Below are 22,602 nucleotides of genomic sequence, written 5' to 3'. Positions count from 1 at the left end.
CCCAACCCCAACCCCACACAAACCGACCCCCAACCCCACACCCCAACGCAAACCCACCCCCAACCCCACACCCCACGCAAACCCACCCCCAACCCCACACCCCACGCAAACCCACCCCCAACCCCACACCCAGCGCAATCCCACCCCCAACCCCACACGCCACGCAATCCCACCCTCAACCCCACACGCCACGCAAACCCACCCTCAACCCCACACCCCGCGCAATCCCACCCCCAACCCCACACCCCACGCAAACCCACCCCCAACCCCACACCCAGCGCAATCCCACCCCCAACCCCACACCCCGCGCAATCCCACCCTCAACCCCACACCCCGCGCAATCCCACCCCCAACCCCACAACCCACACAAACCCACCCCCAACGCCACACCCCACACAAACCCACCCCCAACCCCACACCCCACACAATCCCACCCCCAACCCCACACCCCACGCAAACCCACCCCCAACCCCACACCCCACACAAACCCACCCTCAACCCCACACCCCACACAAACACACCCTCAACCCCACACCCCACACAAACCCATCCCCAACCCCACACCCCACACAAACCCACCCCCAACCCCACACCCCACACAAACCCATCCCCAACCCCACACCCCGCGCAATCCCACACCCAACCCCACACCCCACGCAATCCCACCCTCAACCCCACACCCCACACAAACCCACCCTCAACCCCACACCCCGCGCAATCCCACCCACAGCCCCACACCCCGCGCAATCCCACACCCAACCCCACACCCCACACAAACCCACCCTCAACCCCACACCCCACACAAACCCACCCTCAACCCCACACCCCGCGCAATCCCACCCCCAACCCCACACCCCGCGCAATCCCACCGCCAACCCCACACCCCGCGCAATCCCACCCCCAACCCCACACAAACCCACCCCCAACCCCACACCCCACGCAAACCCACCCCCAACCTCACACCCCACACAAGCCCACCGCCAACCCCACACCCCGCGCAATCCCACCCTCAACCCCACACCCCACACAAGCCCACCGCCAACCCCACACCCCGCGCAATCCCACCCTCAACCACAAACCCCGCGCAATCCCACCCCCAACCCCACACCCCGCGCAATCCCACCCTCAACCCCACACCCCGCGCAATCCCACCGCCAACCCCACACCACGCGCAATACCACCCCCAACCCCACACCCCACACAAACCCACCCCCAACCCCACACAAACCCACCCCCAACCCCACACCCCACGCAAACCCACCCCCAACCTCACACCCCACACAATCCCATCCCTAACCCGACACCCCACGCAAACCCACCCCCAACCCCACACCCCACTCAAACCCACCCCCAACCCCACACCCCACACAAGCCCACCCCCAACCCCACACCCACTCAAATCCACCCCCAACCCCACACCCCGCACAATCCCACCGCCAAACCCACACCCCACACAAACCCACCCCCAACCCCACACCCCACACAAACCCACCCCCAACCCCACACCGCACACAAACCCACCCCCAACCTCACACCCCACACTAACCCACCCCCAACCCCACACCCCACACAAACCCACCCTCAACCCCACACCCCATACAAACCCACCCCCAACCCCACTCCCCGCACAATCCCACCCCCAACCCCACACCCCGCACAATCCCACCCTCAACCCCACACCCCACACAAACCCACCCCCAACCCCACACCCTGCGCAAACCCACCCCCAACCCCACACTCCACGCAATCCCACCCTCAACCCCACACCCTGCACAATCCCACCCCCAACCCCACACCCCACAGAATCCCACCCCCAACCCCACACCCTGCGCAAACCCACCCCCAACCCCACACTCCACGCAATCCCACCCCCAACCCCACACCCCGCGCAATCCCAGCCCCAACCCCACACCCCACACAAACCCACCCCCAACCCCACACCCCGCGCAAACCCACCCTCAACCCCACACCCCACACAAACCCACCCCCAACCCCACACCCCACACAAACCCACCCCCAACCCCACACCCCGCACAATCCCACCCCCAACCCCACACAAACCCACCCCCAACCCCACACCCCACACAATCCCACCCCCAACCCCACACCCCACACAAACCCACCCCCAACCCCACACAAACCCACCCCCAACCCCACACCCCGCACAATCCCACCCCCAACCCCACACCCCACACAATCCCACCCCCAACCCCACACCCCGCACAATCCCACCCCCAACCCCACACCGCACACAAACCCACCCTCAACCCCAAACCCCCCGCAATCCCATCCCCAACCCCACATCCCGCGCAATCCCACCCCCAACCCCATACGCCGCGCAATCCCACCCTCAACCCCACACCCCGCACAAACCCACCCCGAACCCCACACCCCGCACAATCCCACCCCCAACCCCACACCCCCCGCAAACCCACCCTCAATCCCACACCCCGCACAATCCCACCCTCAACCCCACACCCCGCACAATCCCACCCTCAACCCCACACCCCGCACAAACCCACCCCGAACCCCACACCCCGCACAATCCCACCCCCAAGCCCACACCCCCCGCAAACCCACCCACAACCCCACACCCCCCGCAAACCCACCCCCAACCCCACACCCCGCACAAACGCACCCCCAACCCCACACCCCACACAAACCCACCCCCAACCCCACACAAACCCACCCCCAACCCCACACCCCGTGCAATCCCACCCTCAAACCCACACCCCGCACAAACCCACCCCCAACCCCACACCCCGCGCAATCGCACCCTCAACCCCACACCCCGCGCAATCCCACCCTCAACCCCACACCCCGCGCAATCCCACCCCCAACCCCACACCCCACACAAACCCACCCCCAACCCCACACCCCACACAAACCCACCCCCAACCCCACACCCCACAAAAAACCCACCCCCAACCCCACACCCCACACAATCTCACCCTCAACCCCACACCCCACACAAACCCACCGCCAACCCCACACCCCACACAAACCCACCCTCAACCCCACACCCCACACAAACACACTCCCAACCCCACACCCCGCGCAATCGCACCCTCAACCCCACACCCCGCGCAATCCCACCCCCAACCCCACACCCCACACAAACCCACCCCCAACCCCACACCCCACACAAACCCACCCCCAACCCCACACCCCACACAAACCCACCCCCAACCCCACACCCCGCGCAATCCCACCCCCAACCCCACACCCCACACAAACCCACCCCCAACCCCACACCCCACACAAACCCACCCCCAACCCCACACCCCACACAAACCCACCCCCAACCCCACACCCCACACAATCCCACCCCCAACCCCACACCCCACACAAACACACCCTCAACCCCACACCCCACACAAACCCATCCCCAACCCCACACCCCACACAATCCCACCCTCAACCCCACACCCCACGCAAACCCACCCCCAACCCCACACCCCACACAAACCCACCCTCAACCCCACACCCCACACAAACCCACCCCCAACCCCACACCCCGCACAAACCCACCCCCAACCCCACACCCCACACAATCCCACCCTCAACCCCACACCCCACGCAAACCCACCCCCAACCCCACACCCCACACAAACCCACCCTCAACCCCACACCCCACACAAACCCATCCCCAACCCCACAACCCACGCAATCCCACCCCCAACCCCACACCCCGCGCAATCCCACCCCCAACCCCACACCCCGCGCAATCCCACCGCCAACCCCACACCCCGCGCAATCCCACCCCCAACCCCACGCAAACCCACCTCCAACCCCACACCCCACACAATCCCACCCTCAACCCCACACCCCGCGCAATCCCACCCCCAACCCCACACCCCGCGCAATCCCACCCTCAACCCCACACCCCGCGCAATCCCATCCCCAACCCCACACCCCGCGCAATCCCACACCCAACCCCACACCCCACGCAATCCCACCCTCAACCCCACACCCCACACAAACCCACCCTCAACCCCACACCCCGCGCAATCCCACCGCCAACCCCACACCCCACACAAACCCACCCCCAACCCCACACAAACCCACCCCCAACCCCACACCCCACGCAAACCCACCCCCAACCCCACACCCCACACAAACCCACCCCCAACCTCACACCCCACACTAACCCACCCTCAACCCCACACCCCATACTAACCCACCCCCAACCCCACTCCCCGCACAATCCCACCCCCAACCCCACACCCCGCACAATCCCACCCTCAACCCCACACCCCATACTAACCCACCCCCAACCCCACTCCCCGCACAATCCCACCCCCAACCCCACACCCCGCACAATCCCACCCTCAACCCCACACCCCACACAAACCCACCCTCAACCCCACACCCTGCGCAATCCCACCCCCAACCCCACACACCACACAATCCCACCCCCAACCCCACACCCTGCGCAAACCCACCCCCAACCCCACACTCCACGCAATCCCACCCTCAACCCCACACCCTGCACAATCCCACCCCCAACCCCACACCCCACAGAATCCCACCCCCAACCCCACACCCTGCGCAAACCCACCCCCAACCCCACACCCCGCGCAAACCCACCCTCAACCCCACACCCCACACAAACCCACCCCCAACCCCACACCCCACACAAACCCACCCCCAACCCCACACCCCACACAATCCCACCCCCAACCCCACACCCCGCACAATCCCACCCCCAACCCCACACCCCACACAAACCCACCCCCAACCCCACACAAACCCACCCCCAACCCCACACCCCGCACAATCCCACCCCCAACCCCACACCCCACACAATCCCACCCCCAACCCCACACCCCGCACAATCCCACCCCCAACCCCACACCCCACACAAACCCACCCTCAACCCCAAACCCCCCGCAATCCCATCCCCAACCCCACACCCCACGCAAACCCACCCCCAACCCCACATCCCGCGCAATCCCACCCCCAACCCCACACGCCGTGCAATCCCACCCCCAACCCCACACCCCGCACAAACACACCCTCAACCCCACACCCCCCGCAAACCCACCCCGAACCCCACACCCCGCACAATCCCACCCCCAAGCCCACACCCCCCGCAAACCCACCCACAACCCCACACCCCCCGCAAACGCACCCTCAACCCCACACCCCCCGCAAACCCACCCCCAACCCCACACCCCGCACAAACCCACCCCCAACCCCACACAAACCCACCCCCAACCCCACACCCCGTGCAATCCCACCCTCAACCCCACACCCCGCACAAACCCACCCCCAACCCCACACAAACCCACCCCCAACCCCACACCCCGTGCAATCCCACCCTCAACCCCACACCCCGTGCAATCCCACCCTCAACCCCACACCCCACTCAAACCCACCCCCAACCCCACACCCCGCGCAATCCCACCCCCAACCCCACACCCCGTGCAAACCCACCCCCAACCCCACACCCCGCGCAAACCACCCCCAACCCCACACCCCACACAAACCCACCCCCAACCCCACACCCCGTGCAAACCCACCCCGAACCCCACACCCCACACAATCCCACCCTCAACCCCACACCCCGCACAAACCCACCCCCAACCCCACACCCCACACAATCCCACCCCCAACCCCACACCCCGCACAAACCCACCCCCAACCCCACACCCCACACAAACCCACCCCCAACCCCACACCCCGCGCAAATGCACCCTCAACCCCACACCCCACGCAATCCCACCCCCAACCCCACACACCACGCAATCCAAACCCCCAACCCCACACCCCGTGCAAACCCACCCCGAACCCCACACCCCGTGCAATCCCACCCCCAACCCACACCCCGCGCAATCCCACCCCCAACCCCACACCTCACGCAATCCCACCCCCAACCCACACCCCACGCAATCCCACCCCCAACCCCACACCCCGCGCAATCCCACCCCCAACCCACACCCCACGCAATCCCACCCCCAACCCCACACCCCACGCAATCCAAACCCCCAACCCCACACCCCGTGCAATCCCACCCCCAACCCCACACCCCTCGCAATCCCAACCCCCACGCAAACCCACCCTGCGCAAACCCACTCCGTGCAAACGCACCCGGCGCACTGGGGTCAGGAGCGGGGAGGAGTGAGGCAGAGGGAGGGGCAAGGGGGGGGTCGCGGATCAGGGTGCAGCAACACCAGATCGGTACGGCAACGGGAGCAATGGTGGGGTGCGGAATGTTTGGGGGGGGGTGCGCGTGGGGGAGGGTGGTGGACTGGGCTGGTAGGGGCTGCAGTCCCAGGACTCACAGACACGAGGTGGGTGGGGAGGGTGTTCAGGGTCGGGTTGAAGGGTCACTGAAATGGGGGTCAGGGGTCACTGAGCCATGGTTGGGAGGTCACTGTGCTGGGGGTCAGAGGTCACTGTGCTGTGAGTCTGGGTCACTGAGCCATGGGTGAGGGGTCACTGCGTCGTGGGTAAGGGGTCGCTGTGCTGAAGGTCAAGGGTCACTGCGCTGTGGGTTGGGGGTCACTGAGCCATAGGTGAGGGGTCACTGCGTCATGGGTAAGGGGTCACTGCGCTGTGGGTCAGGGTTCACTGAGTCATGGGTAAGGGGTCACTACACTGGGTGGTCAGGGGTCACTGAGCCATGGGTCGGGGTCACTGCGCTATGGGTCAAGGGTCACTGAGCTATGGGTAAAGGGGTCACTGTGCTGGGGTCAGGGGTCACTGCGCTGGGGGTCAGGGGTCACTGATCATGGGTAAGGGGTCACTGCGCTGTGGGTTAGGGGTCACTGTGCTGTGGGTCAGAGGTCACTGTGCTGGGGGGTCAGGGTTCACTGATCATGGGCAAGGGGTCATTGCGCTGTGGGTCAGGGGTCACTGAGATGGCTGTTGGGGGTCACAGAGCCAGCAAACAGGGTGACTGAGGCAGGGTCATTGGGTCGCAGAGCCTGGGGTTAGGGGTGTGGTGTAGGGGTGTCCTGGAGCCTATGGGTGGGGATGGGGCTGAGGGGTGCCGGGTGGGGGTGTCCCATCCCCGAGGGTGGGGATGGAGGGATGAGGTTAGGGAGGGTGGGGTGCGGGATGGGGGTTGTGAGGGCGCTCCGCCCTCTGCCCTCTGACCTGAGGCAGTGCCGGTATGATTGCTGGGTGGTGTTACTGATGTTACTGAAGGACCATCGCGACGTCTCCGTGGATACACGGCCAAGGTCCGACCTGCAGGGGGCGCAAGTGGGGGAGGTCATTAACATTCAACACCACCCCCACACCCCTCACTGACCCTCCCTCACCCCTCTGACCCCCTCACGACCCTCCCTCACCCCTCTGACCCCCTCACCGACCCTCCCTCACCCCTCTGACCCCCTCACCGACCCTCCCTCACCCCCCTGACCCCCTCACCGACCCTCCCTCACCCCTCTGACCCCCCCACCGACCCTCCCTCACCCCTCTGACCCCCACACCGACCCTCCCTCAACCCTCTGACCCCCTCACTGACCCTCCCTCACCCCTCTGACCCCCTCACCGACCCTCCCTCACCCCTCTGACCCCCTCACCGACCCTCCCTCACCCCTCTGACCCCCTCACCGACCCTCCCTCACCCCCCTGACCCCCTCACCGACCCTCCCTCACCCCTCTGACCCCCTCACCGACCCTCCCTCACCCCTCTGACCCCCACACCGACCCTCCCTCACACCTCTGACCCCCTCACCGACCCTCCCTCACACCTCTGACCCCCTCACTGACCCTCCCTCACCCCTCTGACCCCCTCACGACCGTCCCTCACCCCTCTGACCCCCTCACCGACCCTCCCTCACCCCTCTGACCCCCTCACCGACCCTCCCTCACCCCTCTGACCCCCTCACCGACCCTCCCTCACCCCTCTGACCCCCTCACCGACCCTCCCTCACCCCTCTGACCCCCTCACTGACCCTCCCTCACCCCTCTGACCCCCTCACCGACCCTCCCTCACCCCTCTGACCCCCTCACCGACCCTCCCTCACCCCTCTGACCCCCTCACCGACCCTCCCTCACCCCTCTGACCCCCTCACTGACCCTCCCTCTCCCCACTGACCCCCTCACTGACTCTCCCTCACTGACCCCCTCACTGACCCTCCCTCTCTCCTCTGACCCCCTCACTGACCCTCCCTCTCCCCACTGACCCCCTCACTGACTCTCCCTCACCCCTCTGATCCCCTCACTGACCCTCCCGCACCCCTCTGACCCCCTCACTGACCCTCCTCACCCCTCTGACCCCCTCACTGACCCTCCCTCACCCCTCTGACCCCCTCACTGACCCTCCCACACCCCTCTGACCCCCTCACTGACCCTCCCTCACCCCTCTGACCCCCTCACTGACCCTCCCTCTCCCCCCGACCCCCTCACTGACCCTCCCTCTCCCCTCTGATCCCCTCACTGACCCTCCCGCACCCCTCTGACCCCCTCACTGACCCTCCTCACCCCTCTGACCCCCTCACTGACCCTCCCTCACCCCTCTGACCCCCTCACTGACCCTCCCTCTCCCCCCGACCCCCTCACTGACCCTCCCTCTCTCCTCTGACCCCCTCACTGACCCTCCCTCTCCCCCCGACCCCCTCACTGACCCTCCCTCTCCCCCCTGACCCCCTCACTGACCCTCCCTCTCCCCTCCCACCCTCTCACTGGCCGTCCCTCACCCCTGACCCCCTCACTGACCCTCCCTCTCCCCCCTGACCCCCTCACTGACCCTCCCTCTCCCCCCTGACCCCCTCACTGACCCTCCCTCTCGCCTCTGACCCCCTCACTGACCCTCCCTCTCCCCTCTGACCCCCTCACTGACCCTCCCACACCCCTCTGACCCCCTCACTGACCCTCCCTCACCCCTCTGACCCCCTCACTGACCCTCCCTCTCCCCCCGACCCCCTCACTGACCCTCCCTCTCCCCTCTGATCCCCTCACTGACCCTCCCGCACCCCTCTGACCCCCTCACTGACCCTCCTCACCCCTCTGACCCCCTCACTGACCCTCCCTCACCCCTCTGACCCCCTCACCGACCCTCCCTCACCCCTCTGACCCCCTCACTGACCCTCCCTCACCCCTCTGACCCCCTCACTGACCCTCCCTCTCCCCCCGACCCCCTCACTGACCCTCCCTCTCTCCTCTGACCCCCTCACTGACCCTCCCTCTCCCCCCAGACCCCCTCACTGACCCTCCCTCTCCCCCCTGACCCCCTCACTGACCCTCCCTCTCCCCTCCCACCCTCTCACTGGCCGTCCCTCTCCCCTGACCCCCTCACTGACCCTCCCTCTCCCCCCTGACCCCCTCACTGACCCTCCCTCTCCCCCCTGACCCCCTCACTGACCCTCCCTCTCTCCTCTGACCCCCTCACTGACCCTCCCTCTCCCCTCTGACCCCCTCACTGACCCTCCCTCTCCCCCCTGACCCCCTCACTGACCCTCCCTCTCCTCTCTGACCCCCTCACTGACCCTCCCTCTCCCCCCTGACCCCCTCACTGACCCTGCCTCTCCCCCCTGACCCCCTCACTGACCCTCCCTCTCCCCTCCCACCCTCTCACTGGCCGTCCCTCTCCCCTGCCCCCCTCACTGACCCCCCTCTCCCCCCTGACCCCCTCACTGACCCTCCCTCTCCCCTCCCACCCCCTCACTGACCCTCCCTCTCCCCCCTGACCCCATCACTGACCCTCCCTCTCCCCCCTGACTCCCTCACTGACCCTCCCTCTCCCCTCCCACCCTCTCACTGGCCGTCCATCTCCCCTGACCCCCTCACTGACCCTCCCTCTCCCCCTGACCCCCTCACTGAGCGTCCCTCTCCCCTGACCCCCTCACTGACCCACCCTCTCCCCTCCGACCCCCTCACTGACCCTCCCTCTCCCCCCTGACCCCCTCACTGACCCTCCCTCTCCCCTCCCACCCTCTCACTGGCCGTCCCTCTCCCCTGACCCCCTCACTGACCATCCCTCTCCTCCCTGACCCCCTCACTGACCCTCCCTCTCCCCCCTGACCCCCTCACTGACCCCCTCACTGACCCTCCCTCTCTCCTCTGACCCTCTCACTGACCCTCCCTCTCCCCTCTGACCCCCTCACTGACCCTCCCTCTCCCCCCAGACCCCCTCACTGACCCTCCCTCTCCCCTCTGACCCCCTCACTGACCCTCCCTCTCCCCCCTGACCCCCTCACTGACCCTCCCTCTCCCCCCTGACCCCCTCACTGACCCTCCCTCTCTCCTCTGACCCCCTCACTGACCCTCCCTCTCCCCTCTGACCCCCTCACGGACCCTCCCTCTCCCCCCGACTCCCTCACTGACCCTCCCTCTCCCCTCTGACCCCCTCACTGACCCTCCCTCTCCCCCCTGACCCCCTCACTGACCCTCCCTCTCCCCCCTGACCCCCTCACTGACCCTCCCTCTCCCCTCCCACCCTCTCACTGGCCGTCCCTCTCCCCTGACCCCCTCACTGAACCTCCCTCTCCCCCTGACCCCCTCACTGACCCTCCCTCTCCCCTCCGACCCCCTCACTGACCCTCCTTCTCCCCTTCCACCCCCTCACTGACCCTCCCTCTCCCCCCTGACCCCATCACTGACCCTCCCTCTCCCCCCTGACCCCCTCACTGACCCTCCCTCTCCCCTCCCACCCTCTCACTGGCCGTCCCTCTCCCCTGACCCCCTCACTGACCCTCCCTCTCCCCCTGACCCCCTCACTGAGCGTCCCTCTCCCCTGACCCCCTCACTGACCCTCCCTCTCCCCCCTGACCCCCTCACTGACCCTCCCTCTCCCCCCTGACCCCCTCACTGACCCTCCCTTTCTCCTCTGACCCCCTCACTGACCCTCCCTCTCCCCTTCGACCCCCTCACTGACCCTCCCTGTAGGGGTCGGGGGTCAGATACTGACCCGAGTTTGAATGCTGAGCCAATGGGAGTCTGCCTTTCGTCCACAACATCTTCATTGTCCAAATTCTGGAAGAGGCCACATCGGAGAGAGTGGGAGGGTGGACCGAGCTGGGGGGGTGGGGGAGACCGGGGGGTGTTGGGGGGGGGAGATCCGAGGGGGGGGTGGGGGAGACCGGGGGGGTGTGGGGGTGGGGGAGACCTTGGGGTGTGGTGGTGGGGGGGGGGGGGGTTAAGGACACAGAGACCGACAGACCCTGCCCAACCCCACAGCCTCTCCCCTGGGAGCCCTCCCTGTGTCTCCCTCACACAGAGTTCAGGGGGAACAGCACGAGGCCATTCAGCCCCTTCCCCAGCCTGTCCCACAGGGGGGACAGCACGAGGCCATTCAGCCCCTTCCCCAGCCTGTCCCACAGGGGAACAGCAGGAGGCCATTCAGCCCCTTCCCCAGCCTGTCCCACAGGGGAACAGCAGGAGGCCATTCAGCCCCTTCCCCAGCCTGTCCCACAGGGGGAACAGCACGAGGCCATTCAGCCCCTTCCCCAGCCTGGTGTTTACCTCTCTCTCCAGCACTATCCATATTATACTCTCTCCCTCACAGACTTTCCCTGTTCATCTCTCTCTGCATCTTTACAAGTCACTCCCACTCTCCCTCTCTCTGTCTCTCTCTCAACTCCCCCCCACCCAAGTTTCTCTGTCTCTCTCCTGTCACTATCTCCCACACTCTCTCCCTCTGTCACACTCTCCCTGTTAATCTTTTTGTTTGTCTATCCCCCGTCACTGTCTCTCTATCCCAGTCAAGGTCTCTCCCTCTCTCTGATTGTCAATATCTCTGACCCTCCCTGTTAACATCTCTCTTGCTCTCTGTCACTCTATCCCATCTCTCTCTCTCTCTCTTTCTCCCCCTCATGTCCATGTCTCTCTCTCTCTCTCTCCCCGTCCATCTCTCTCTCTCTCCCCCCGTCCATCTCTCTCTCTCTCTCCCCGTCCATCTCTCTCTCTCTCTCTCTCCGTCCATCTCTCTCTCTCTCTCTCTCTCCGTCCATCTCTCTCTCTCTCTCTCTCTCTCCCCGTCCATCTCTCTCTCTCTCTCTGCCCCTCATGTCCATCTCTCTCTCTCTCTCTCTCTCCGTCCATCTCTCTCTCTCTCCCTCCCCGTCCATGTGTCTCTCTCTCTCTCCCTGTCCATCTCTCTCTCTCTCTCTCTCCGTCCATCTCTCTCTCTCTCTCTCTCTCTCTCTCCCCGTCCATCTCTCTCTCTCTCTCTCTCCCCGTCCATCTCTCTCTCTCTCTCTCTCTCTCTGTCCATCTCTCTCTCTCTCTCTCTCTCCCCGTCCATCTCTCTCTCTCTCTCTCTCCCCGTCCATCTCTCTCTCTCTCTCCCCGTCCATCTCTCTCTCTCTCTCTCCGTCCATCTCTCTCTCTCTCTCCCCGTCCATCTCTCTCTCTCTCTCCCCGTCCATCTCTCTCTCTCTCTCCCCGTCCATCTCTCTCTCTCTCTCTCCCCGTCCATCTCTCTCTCTCTCTCTCCCCGTCCATCTCTCTCTCTCTCTCTCCCCGTCCATCTCTCTCTCTCTCTCCCCGTCCATCTCTCTCTCTCTCTCCCCGTCCATCTCTCTCTCTCTCTCTCTCCCCGTCCATCTCTCTCTCTCTCTCTCCCCGTCCATCTCTCTCTCTCCCCGTCCATCTCTCTCTCTCTCTCTCTCTCCCCGTCCATCTCTCTCTCTCTCTCTCTCCCCGTCCATCTCTCTCTCTCTCTCTCTCCCCATCCATCTCTCTCTCTCCCCGTCCATCTCTCTCTCTCTCTCTCTCTCTCCCCGTCCATCTCTCTCTCTCTCTCTCCCCGTCCATCTCTCTCTCTCTCTCTCTCCCCGTCCATCTCTCTCTCTCTCTCTCTCTCTCCCCGTCCATCTCTCTCTCTCTCTCTCTCTCCCCGTCCATCTCTCTCTCTCTCTCTCCCCGTCCATCTCTCTCTCTCTGTCCATCTCTCTCTCTCTCTCTCTCTCCCCGTCCATGTCTCTCTCTCTCTCTCCGTCCATCTCTCTCTCTCTCTCTCTCCCCGTCCATCTCTCTCTCTCTCTCTCTCTCCCCGTCCATCTCTCTCTCTCTCTCTCTCTCTCCCCGTCCATCTCTCTCTCTCTCTCTCTCCCCGTCCATCTCTCTCTCTCTCTCTCTCCCCGTCCATCTCTCTCTCTCTCTCTCTCCCCGTCCATCTCTCTCTCTCTGTCCATCTCTCTCTCTCTCTCTCTCTCCCCGTCCATCTCTCTCTCTCTCTCCCCGTCCATCTCTCTCTCTCTCTCTGCCCCTCATGTCCATCTCTCTCTCTCTCTCTCTCTCCCCGTCCATCTCTCTCTCTCTCTCCCCGTCCATCTCTCTCTCTCTCTCTGCCCCTCATGTCCATCTCTCTCTCTCTCTCTCCCCGTCCATCTCTCTCTCTCTCTCTCCCCGTCCATTTCTCTCTCTCTCTCTCTCCGTCCATCTCTCTCTCTCTCTCTCTCTCTCCGTCCATCTCTCTCTCTCTCTCTCTCCCCGTCCATCTCTCTCTCTCTCTCTCCCCGTCCATCTCTCTCTCTCTCTCTCTGCCCCTCATGTCCATCTCTCTCTCTCTCTCTCTCTCTCTCTCTCCGTCCATCTCTCTCTCTCTCTCTCCCCGTCCATGTGTCTCTCTCTCTCTCTCTCTGCCCCTCATGTCCATCTCTCTCTCTCTCTCTGCCCCTCATGTCCATCTCTCTCTCTCTCTCCGTCCATCTCTCTCTCTCTCTCTCCCCGTCCATCTCTCTCTCTCTCTCTCTGCCCCTCATGTCCATCTCTCTCTCTCTCTCCCCGTCCATCTCTCTCTCTCTCTCTGCCCCTCATGTCCATCTCTCTCTCTCTCTCTGCCCCTCATGTCCATCTCTCTCTCTCTCTCCCCGTCCATCTCTCTCTCTCTCTCCCCGTCCATCTCTCTCTCTCCCTCTCCCCGTCCATGTCTCTCTCTCTCTCTCCCCGTCCATCTCTCTCTCTCTCTCTCTCTCCCCGTCCATCTCTCTCTCTCTCTCTCTCCCCGTCCATCTCTCTCTCTCTCTCCCCGTCCATCTCTCTCTCTCTCTCTCTCTCCCCGTCCATCTCTCTCTCTCCCCGTCCATGTCTCTCTCTCTCTCCCTGTCCATCTCTCTCTCTCTCTCTCTCTCCCCCCGTCCATCTCTCTCTCTCTCTCTCTCCCCGTCCATCTCTCTCTCTCTGTCCATCTCTCTCTCTCTCTCTCCCCGTCCATCTCTCTCTCTCTCTCCCCGTCCATCTCTCTCTCTCTGCCCCTCATGTCCATCTCTCTCTCTCTCTCTCCCCGTCCATCTCTCTCTCTCTCTCTGCCCCTCATGTCCATCTCTCTCTCTCTCTCTCTCTGCCCCTCATGTCCATCTCTCTCTCTCTCTCCCCGTCCATCTCTCTCTCTCTCCCCGTCCATCTCTCTCTCTCTCTGCCCCTCATGTCCATCTCTCTCTCTCTCTCCCCGTCCATCTCTCTCTCTCTCCCCGTCCATCTCTCTCTCTCTCTGCCCCTCATGTCCATCTCTCTCTCTCTCTCCCCGTCCATCTCTCTCTCTCTCTCTCTGCCCCTCATGTCCATCTCTCTCTCTCTCTCTCCGTCCATGTCTCTCTCTCTCTCTCTCCTTCTTCCTCACTCCCCCTGTCTGCCTCCCTCCCCCTCCCTCTCTTCCCCTTCCGAATGTGTTGGGAATCCCACCTTCCCCCTGTCCCTGATGACTTTCCACGTTCTCCCTGACTGAAAGTGAACGTCCCCCTCAGTCGTCCACCCCCCACTGAGACAGAGCCCCAACGCTCACACCATCTCCAGGAGGAACAGTACCTCCTCCCCCTCTCTCCCTCCCACTCTCTCTCCCTCTCTCTCTCTCTCCCTCCCTCCCACTCTCTCTCCCTCTCTCTCTCTCCCTCCCTCCCACTCTCTCTCCCTCTCTCTCTCTCCCTCTCTCTCTCCCTCCCTCCCACTCTCTCTCCCTCCCACTCTCTCTCTCCCTCTCTCTCCCTCTCTCTACCTCTCCCTCTCTCCCACTCTCTCTCTCCCCCTCTCTCTCTCCCTCTCTCTCTCTCCCTCTCTCCCTCCCACTCTCTCCCTCCCACTCTCTCTCTCCCTCTCTCTCCCTCTCTCTACCTCTCCCTCTCTCCCACTCTCTCTCTCCCCCACTCTCTCTCCCTCTCTCTCTCTCCCTCCCTCTCTCTCTCCCTCCCTCCCACTCTCTCTCCCTCCCACTCTCTCTCTCTCTCCCTCTCTCTGCCTCTCTCTCTCTGCCTCTCTCTCTCTCCCTCTCTCCCACTCTCTCTCCCTCCCACTCTCACTCTCTCCCTCCCACGCTCTCTCCCCCTCTCTCCCCTGTCCCTCTCCCCCGTCCCTCCCTAACACCCGTCCCTCCCTCTCCCTCCGTCCCTCCCCCTCCCCCTCTCTCCCCCTGTCCCTCTCTCCCCTGTCCCTCTCCCCCTATCCCCCTGTCCCTCTCCCCCGTCCCCCTCTCCCCCTGTCCCTCTCCCCCTGTCCCCTTGTCCCTCTCTCCCCCTGTCCCTCTCCCCCTGTCCCCCTGTCCCTCTCCCCCTGTCCCTCTCCCTCTCTCCCCCTGTCCCCCTGTCTCTCTCTCCCCCGTCCCTCTCCCCCTGTCCCCCTCTCCCCCATCCCTCTCCCCCTGTCCCTCTCTCCCCGTCCCTCTCTCCCCCTGTCCCTCTATCCCCCTATCCCTCTCTCCCCCTGTCCCTCTCTCCCCCTGTCCCTCTCCCCCTGTCCCGTGTCCCTCTCCCCGTCCCCCTCTCCCCCTGTCCCCCTCTCCCCCCTCCCCCGTCCCTCTCCCCCGTCCCTCTCCCCCGTGTCCCTCTCCCCCTGTCCCCCTCTCCCGCTGTCCCTCTCTCTCCCTGTCCCCCTCTCCCCCTGTCCCCCTCTCCCCCCCTCCCCCTGTCCCACTCTCTCCCCCTCCCCCTGTCCGCCTCTCCCCCGTCCCTCTCCCCCCATCCCCCTGTCCCACTCTCCCCCGTCCCCCTCTCCCCCCCGTCCCCCTCTCCCCCGTCCCCCTCTCCCCCTGTCCCTCTCCCCCTGTCCCCTTGTCCCTCTCTCCCCCTGTCCCTCTCCCCCTGTCCCCCTGTCCCTCTCCCCCTGTCCCTCTCCCTCTCTCCCCCTGTCCCCCTGTCTCTCTCTCCCCCGTCCCTCTCCCCCTGTCCCCCTCTCCCCCATCCCTCTCCCCCTGTCCCTCTCTCCCCGTCCCTCTCTCCCCCTGTCCCTCTATCCCCCTATCCCTCTCTCCCCCTGTCCCTCTCTCCCCTGTCCCTCTCCCCCTGTCCCGTGTCCCTCTCCCCGTCCCCCTCTCCCCCTGTCCCCCTCTCCCCCCTCCCCCGTCCCTCTCCCCCGTCCCTCTCCCCCGTGTCCCTCTCCCCCTGTCCCCCTCTCCCGCTGTCCCTCTCTCTCCCTGTCCCCCTCTCCCCCTGTCCCCCTCTCCCCCCCTCCCCCTGTCCCACTCTCTCCCCCTCCCCCTGTCCGCCTCTCCCCCGTCCCTCTCCCCCCATCCCCCTGTCCCACTCTCCCCCGTCCCCCTCTCCCCCCCGTCCCCCTCTCCCCCTGTCCCTCTCCCCCATCCCCCTCTCCCCCATCCCCCTCTCCCCCCCCGTCCACCTCTCCCCCTGTCCCTCGCCCCCTGTCCCCCTCTCCCCCTGTCCCTCTACCCCTGTCCTCCTTTCCCCTGTCCCTCTCCCCCTGTCCCCCTCTCTCCCCCTCCCCCTGTCCCCCTCTCCCCCTGTCCCTCTCCCCCATCCCCCTCTCCCCCCCTCCCCCTCTCCCCCATTCCCCTCTCCCCCCCTCCCCCTGTCCGCCTCTCCCCCTGTCCCTCTCCCCCTGTCCCCCTCTCTCCCCCGTTCCTCTCCCCCTGTCCCTCTCCCCCTGTCCCCCTTTCTCCTGTCCCTCTCTCCTGTCCCCCTCTCTCCCCCTCCCCCTGTCCCCCTGTCCCTCTCCCCCTGTCCCCCTCCCCCATCCCTCTCCCCCTGTCCCCCTCCCCCTGTCCCTCTCCACCTGTCCCTCTCTCCCCCTGTCCCCCTTTTACCCCCTCCCCCTGTCCCCCTCTCCCCCTGTCCCCCTCCCTCTGTCCCTCCCCCCTGTCCCCCTCCCGTCCCTCTCCCCCTGTCCCTCTCCCCCTGTCCCCCTCCCCTGTCCCTCTCCCCCTGTCCCTCTCCCCCTGTCCCCCCCTCCCCCTGTCCCTCTATCCCCTTGTCCCTCTCCCCCTGTCCCCCTCCCCCGTGTCCCTCTCCCCCTGTCCCCTGTCCCCCCTCCCCCGTCCCTCTCCCCCGTGTCCCTCTCCCCCTGTCTCCCTCTCCCCCGTCCCTCTCTCTCCCTGTCCCCCTCTCCCCCTGTCCCCCTCTCCCCCCTCCCCCTGTCCCTCTCCCCCTGTCCCCCTCTCCCCCTGTCCCCCTCTCCCCCCTCTCCCGTCCCTCTCCCCCGTGTCCCTCTCCCCCTGTCCCCCTCTCCCCCTGTCCCTCTCTCTCCCTGTCCCCCTCTCCCCCTCTCCCCCGTCCCCCTCTCCCCCTGTCCCTCTCCCCCTGTCCCCCTTTCCCCTGTCCCTCTCCCCCTGTCCCCCTCTCTCCCCCTCCCCCTGTCCCACTCTGCCTCTGTCCCTCTCCCCCTGTCCCCCTCTCCCACCCTCCCCTTCTCCCCCTCTCCCCCCTCCCCCTGTCCCCCTCCCCCTGTCCCTCTCTCCCTGTCCCCCTCCCCCTCCCCCTCCCCCTCCCCCTGTCCCTCTCCACCTATCCCTCTCTCCCCCTGTCCCCCTTTTACCCCCTCCCCCTGTCCGCCTTTTACCCCTGTCCCCCTCCCTCTGTCCCTCTCCCCCTCCCCTGTCCCTCTCCCCCTGTCCCTCTCCCCCTGGCCCCCTGTCCCCCTCCCCTGTCCCTCTCCCCTGTCCCTCTCCCCCTGTCCCTCTCCCCCCTGTCCCCCTCTCCCCCTAACCCCCTGTCCCTCCCCCCTGTCCCCCTCCCCTGTCCCTCTCCCCCTGTCCCCCTGTCCCCCTCCCCTGTCCCTCTCCCCCTGTCCCTCTCCCCCCTGTCCCCTCTCCCCCTGTCCCCCTCTCCCCCTGTCCCCCTCCCCTGTCCCTCTCCCCCCTGTCCCCCCCTCCCCCTGTCCCTCTCTCCCTGTCCCTCTCCCCCTGTCCCTCTCCCCCCCTGTCCCTCTCCCCCTGTCCCTCTCCCCCTGTCCCTCTCCCCCCTGTCCCTCTCCCCCTGTCCCCCTGTCCCCCTAACCCCCTGTCCCCCTAACCCCCTGTCCCTCCCCCCTGTCCCTCTCCCCCTGTCCCTCCCCCCTGTCCCTCTCCCCCTGTCCCCCTGTCCCCCTAACCCCCTGTCCCTCCCCCCGTCCCTCTCCCCTGTCCCTCCCCCCTATCCCTCTCCCCTGTCCCTCCCCCCTGTCCCTCTCCCCTGTCCCTCTCCCCTGTCCCCCTCCCCCTGTCCCTCTCCCCCTGTCCCCCTCCCCCTGTCCCTCTCCCCCTGTCCACCTGTCCCCCTGTCCCCGTCTCCCCCTCCCCCTCTCCCCCTGTCCCCCTCTCCCCCTCCCCCTCTCCCAGCCGGTACCTGGTATCTGAGGGAGCTCTCTCTCCCACTGTGCTCTCTGGAGTCACACAGCCCCAGGGGGCCCTTCCTCTCGAACGACAGCCTGCCCACGTGGGAGCAGACGCTCTCCTTGTCCTCAGGACCCAGCTCGAAGGCATCGTCGATGCTGAAGGCCTGACCCACTCCCGCCATGCCTCGGACTGGCCCCCAAATCTGCCCGGACACTCGCAAACTGGAGGGCCTGTGCCTGAGAGACGGCCACTACCCTTTCATTGCTGTGGACCCCCCCTGGCGTTGGGTGGGGCTGGAGGGGGAGCCTGACTCTCTCCTGTGACAGAGACCCCTCCAGTTCAATGGGACGTCACCTCCCTCGCAGCGTCAGGGGGCTAGGTCCGATTGAGTGGGCCGAAGGGTCTGTCTCTGTCCTGTGTGACTCCAATTGGGTAACTCAGACTGCCAGGTCCTCTCTCTCTCTCTCTCCCTCTCACTCTTTTCGGTTAGTAGCAAAACAAAGATCTTAAGAGTGGGATAAAGGTCTGGCATGACATTGTGGGCTGAATGGCCTGGCCTGTTCCCTGTGTGGGACACCACCTCCCGCTGTGGTTGGCTGCTGGTCTGCGTTCACTAAGTGGGAACCAAACCCTGTCAGTGGCTGCTGTGGGTTGGAGTGACCGTTCCTCACCCCCCCCCCCCCCCCCCACACCCCCTGACAGTGTTCACCCCCACCCCCTCCCTCGCCCCACCCCTGTCTCTCGCCTGGAGCCCCCACTGGGAAACGCTGCTGACACCTTCTCCTGCAGGCTCCCAGCTCCCTCCAGCTCAGATCGGACCCCCCCCCCAAGCCTGGGCTCCAAACTTTGATCTAAAACACTCCTCAACTTTGACCCGGAGGCTGAGTCAGCGAATGCAGGCACCAGCCACCCACAGCTCAACAGGACGTCCCCACGGCCAGGGGGGACGGGACAGCACCGGTCTTAAAGGGAGACACACTCACACTCACTCACACTCACACACACACACTCACACACTCACACACATACTCTCACATTCACACACACACACTCTCACACACACTCTCACACTCACACACACACACTCACACACACAGACTCACACACACAGACTCACACACACTCTCACACACACTCTCACACACACTCACATGCAAAGACTCACACACACACTCACACGCACTCACTCACTCACACACTCACTCACACGCACTCACTCACTCACTCACACACACTCACTCACACACACATACTCTCACACTCACACACACAGACTCACACACACACACTCACACACTCACACACATACTCTCACACTCACACACACACACTCACACACTCACACACATACTCTCACACTCACACACACACACTCACACACTCACACACATACTCTCACACTCACACACACAGACTCGCACACACAGACTCACACACACACACTCACACACATACTCTCACACTCACACACACAGACTCACACACACAGACTCACACACACTCTCACACACACTCTCACACACACTCACATGCAAAGACTCACACACACACTCACACGCACTCACTCACTCACACACTCACTCACACAGACTCACACACACATTCACACACACACTCACACACACACAGACTCACACACACTCACACACATACTCTCACACTCACACGCACAGACTCACACACACACTCACACGCACAGACTCACACACACATTCACACACACACTCACAGACTCACACACACTCACACACATACTCTCTCACACACTCACACACAGACTCACACACACAGACTCACACACACACTCACACACACTCTCACACACACTCACACGCACAGACTCACACACACACTCACACGCACTCACTCACTCACACACACAGACTCACACACACTCACACACACACAGACTCACACACACTCACACACATACTCTCTCACACACTCACACACAGACTCACACACACAGACTCACACACACACTCACACACACACTCTCACACGCACAGACTCACACACACACTCACACGCACTCACTCACTCACACACACACTCACACACACACAGACTCACACACTCACACACATACTCTCTCACACACTCACACACAGACTCACACACACACACTCACACACACTCTCGCACACACTCACACACACAGACTCACACACACACTCACACACACTCTCACACACACTCACACGCACAGACTCACACACACACTCACACGCACTCACTCACTCACACACTCACTCACACACACAGACTCACACACACTCACACACACACAGACTCACACACACTCACACACATACTCTCTCACACACTCACACACAGACTCACACACACACTCACACACACACTCACACACATACTCTCTCACACACTCTCACACACTCACGCACAGACTCACACACACACTCACACGCACTCACTCACTCACACACACACACAGACTCACACACTCACACACATACTCTCTCACACACTCACACACAGACTCACACACACACACTCACACACACTCTCGCACACACTCACACACACAGACTCACACACTCACACACATACTCTCTCACACACTCACACGCACAGACTCACACACACACTCACACGCACTCACTCACTCACACTCACTCACTCACACTCACACACACAGACTCACACACACACACTCACACACACTCACTCACACACACACACTCACTCACAGACACACTCACATACACACACTCACTCACACACACTCACACACACACACACTCACACACACTCACTCACACACACTCACTCACACACACACACACACTCACTCACTCACGCACACACACACACACAGACTCTCACACACACACTCACTCACACACACTCACAGACACACACATTCACACAAACACTCACTCACACACACACTCACTCTCACACACACACACTCACTCACACACACACTCACACACATTCATATGCGCGCACACACACATACACATTCACTCACACACACACTCACTCACACACACATTCACTCACACACTCACACTCACTCTCACACACACACTCACACACACATAGTCTCACACACAGACACACACACACTCTTACACAGACATACACACACACTCTCACACAGACATACACACACACTCAATCTATCACACACAGACACATACACAGACACACACACTCTCACACAGACATATACACCCTCAATCTCTCTCACACACACAGACATACACACACTCTCACACATGCAGACATACACACTGTCTCACACACACAGACACACACACACAAACACACTCTCACACAGACATACACACACTCACTCTCTCACACACAGATATACACACACTCTCACACACACAGGCACATACACTGTCTCACACACAGACACACACACAGACATACACACACTCACTCTCTCACATACTCATACACACACACACTCACTCTCTCTCATACACACTCACTCACACACACTCACTGACACACACTGTCTCACACACAGTCACACACACACAGACACACACACTCACTCTCTCACATGCACACATACACAGACACACTCTCTCACACAGATATAAACACACTCACACACACACGGACACACACTCACTTTCTCACACACAGATACACAAGCACACTCACTCACCCTTACACAGACACACACTCACTCACTCTCATTCACAAACAAACACAGAAACACAGTCAGACACACACTCAATCACACACATCCACACAACAACATTCTACTAATCCAGATCCCTCCTGATCCAGATCCCTCCTGATCCAAATTCCCTCCTGATCCAGATCCCTCCTGATCCAGATCCCTCCTGATCCAGATTCTCTCCTGATCCAGATCCCCTCCTGATCCAGATTCCCTCCTGATCCAGATCCCTCCTGATCCAGATTCCCTCCTGATCCAGATTCCCTCCTGATCCAGATCCCTCCTGATCCAGATCCCTCCTGATCCAGCTCCCTCCTGATCCAGATCCCCTCCTGGTCCAGATCCCTCCTGATCCAGATCCCCTCCTGATCCAGATTCCCTCCTGATCCAGATTCGCTCCTGATCCAGCTCCCTCCTGATCCAGATTCCCTCCTGATCCAGATTCCCTCCTGATCCAGCTCCCTCCTGATCCAGATTCCCTCCTGATCCAGATCACTCCTGATCC

General features: G+C 63.3%; 1 protein-coding gene across 5 annotated transcripts in view; it reads right to left on the bottom strand.

Moving 5' to 3' along the window:
* The window catches only part of tmem134 (transmembrane protein 134), a 108,673-nt gene extending 89,552 nt beyond the window's left edge, over window positions 1-19,121 (bottom strand). Inside the window, exons 1-3 of one of the 5 annotated variants that reach the window (XM_087981549.1) lie at window positions 18,444-19,121; window positions 10,865-10,929; window positions 7,105-7,197 (exon numbers count right to left, since the gene is read on the bottom strand). In XM_087981549.1, coding sequence (XP_087837675.1) covers window positions 7,105-7,197; window positions 10,865-10,929; window positions 18,444-18,580 — 295 coding nt within the window. In that variant the 5' untranslated portion in view covers window positions 18,581-19,121. The remainder of the gene's footprint in view (window positions 1-7,104; window positions 7,198-10,864; window positions 10,930-18,443) is intronic. The other 4 variants (XM_087981548.1, XM_087981545.1, XM_087981546.1 and 1 more) reach the window with 4 other exon arrangements.
* Window positions 19,122-22,602: the final 3,481 nt, after the last annotated feature.

The sequence above is a fragment of the Chiloscyllium plagiosum genome, unplaced genomic scaffold (assembly GCF_037043375.1).
Source record: "Chiloscyllium plagiosum isolate Xiang-an unplaced genomic scaffold, Cpla_swu_hap1 HiC_scaffold_40, whole genome shotgun sequence".
Classification (NCBI taxonomy): Eukaryota; Metazoa; Chordata; class Chondrichthyes; order Orectolobiformes; family Hemiscylliidae; genus Chiloscyllium; species Chiloscyllium plagiosum.
This window is presented reverse-complemented; position numbering and strand designations above follow the sequence as displayed.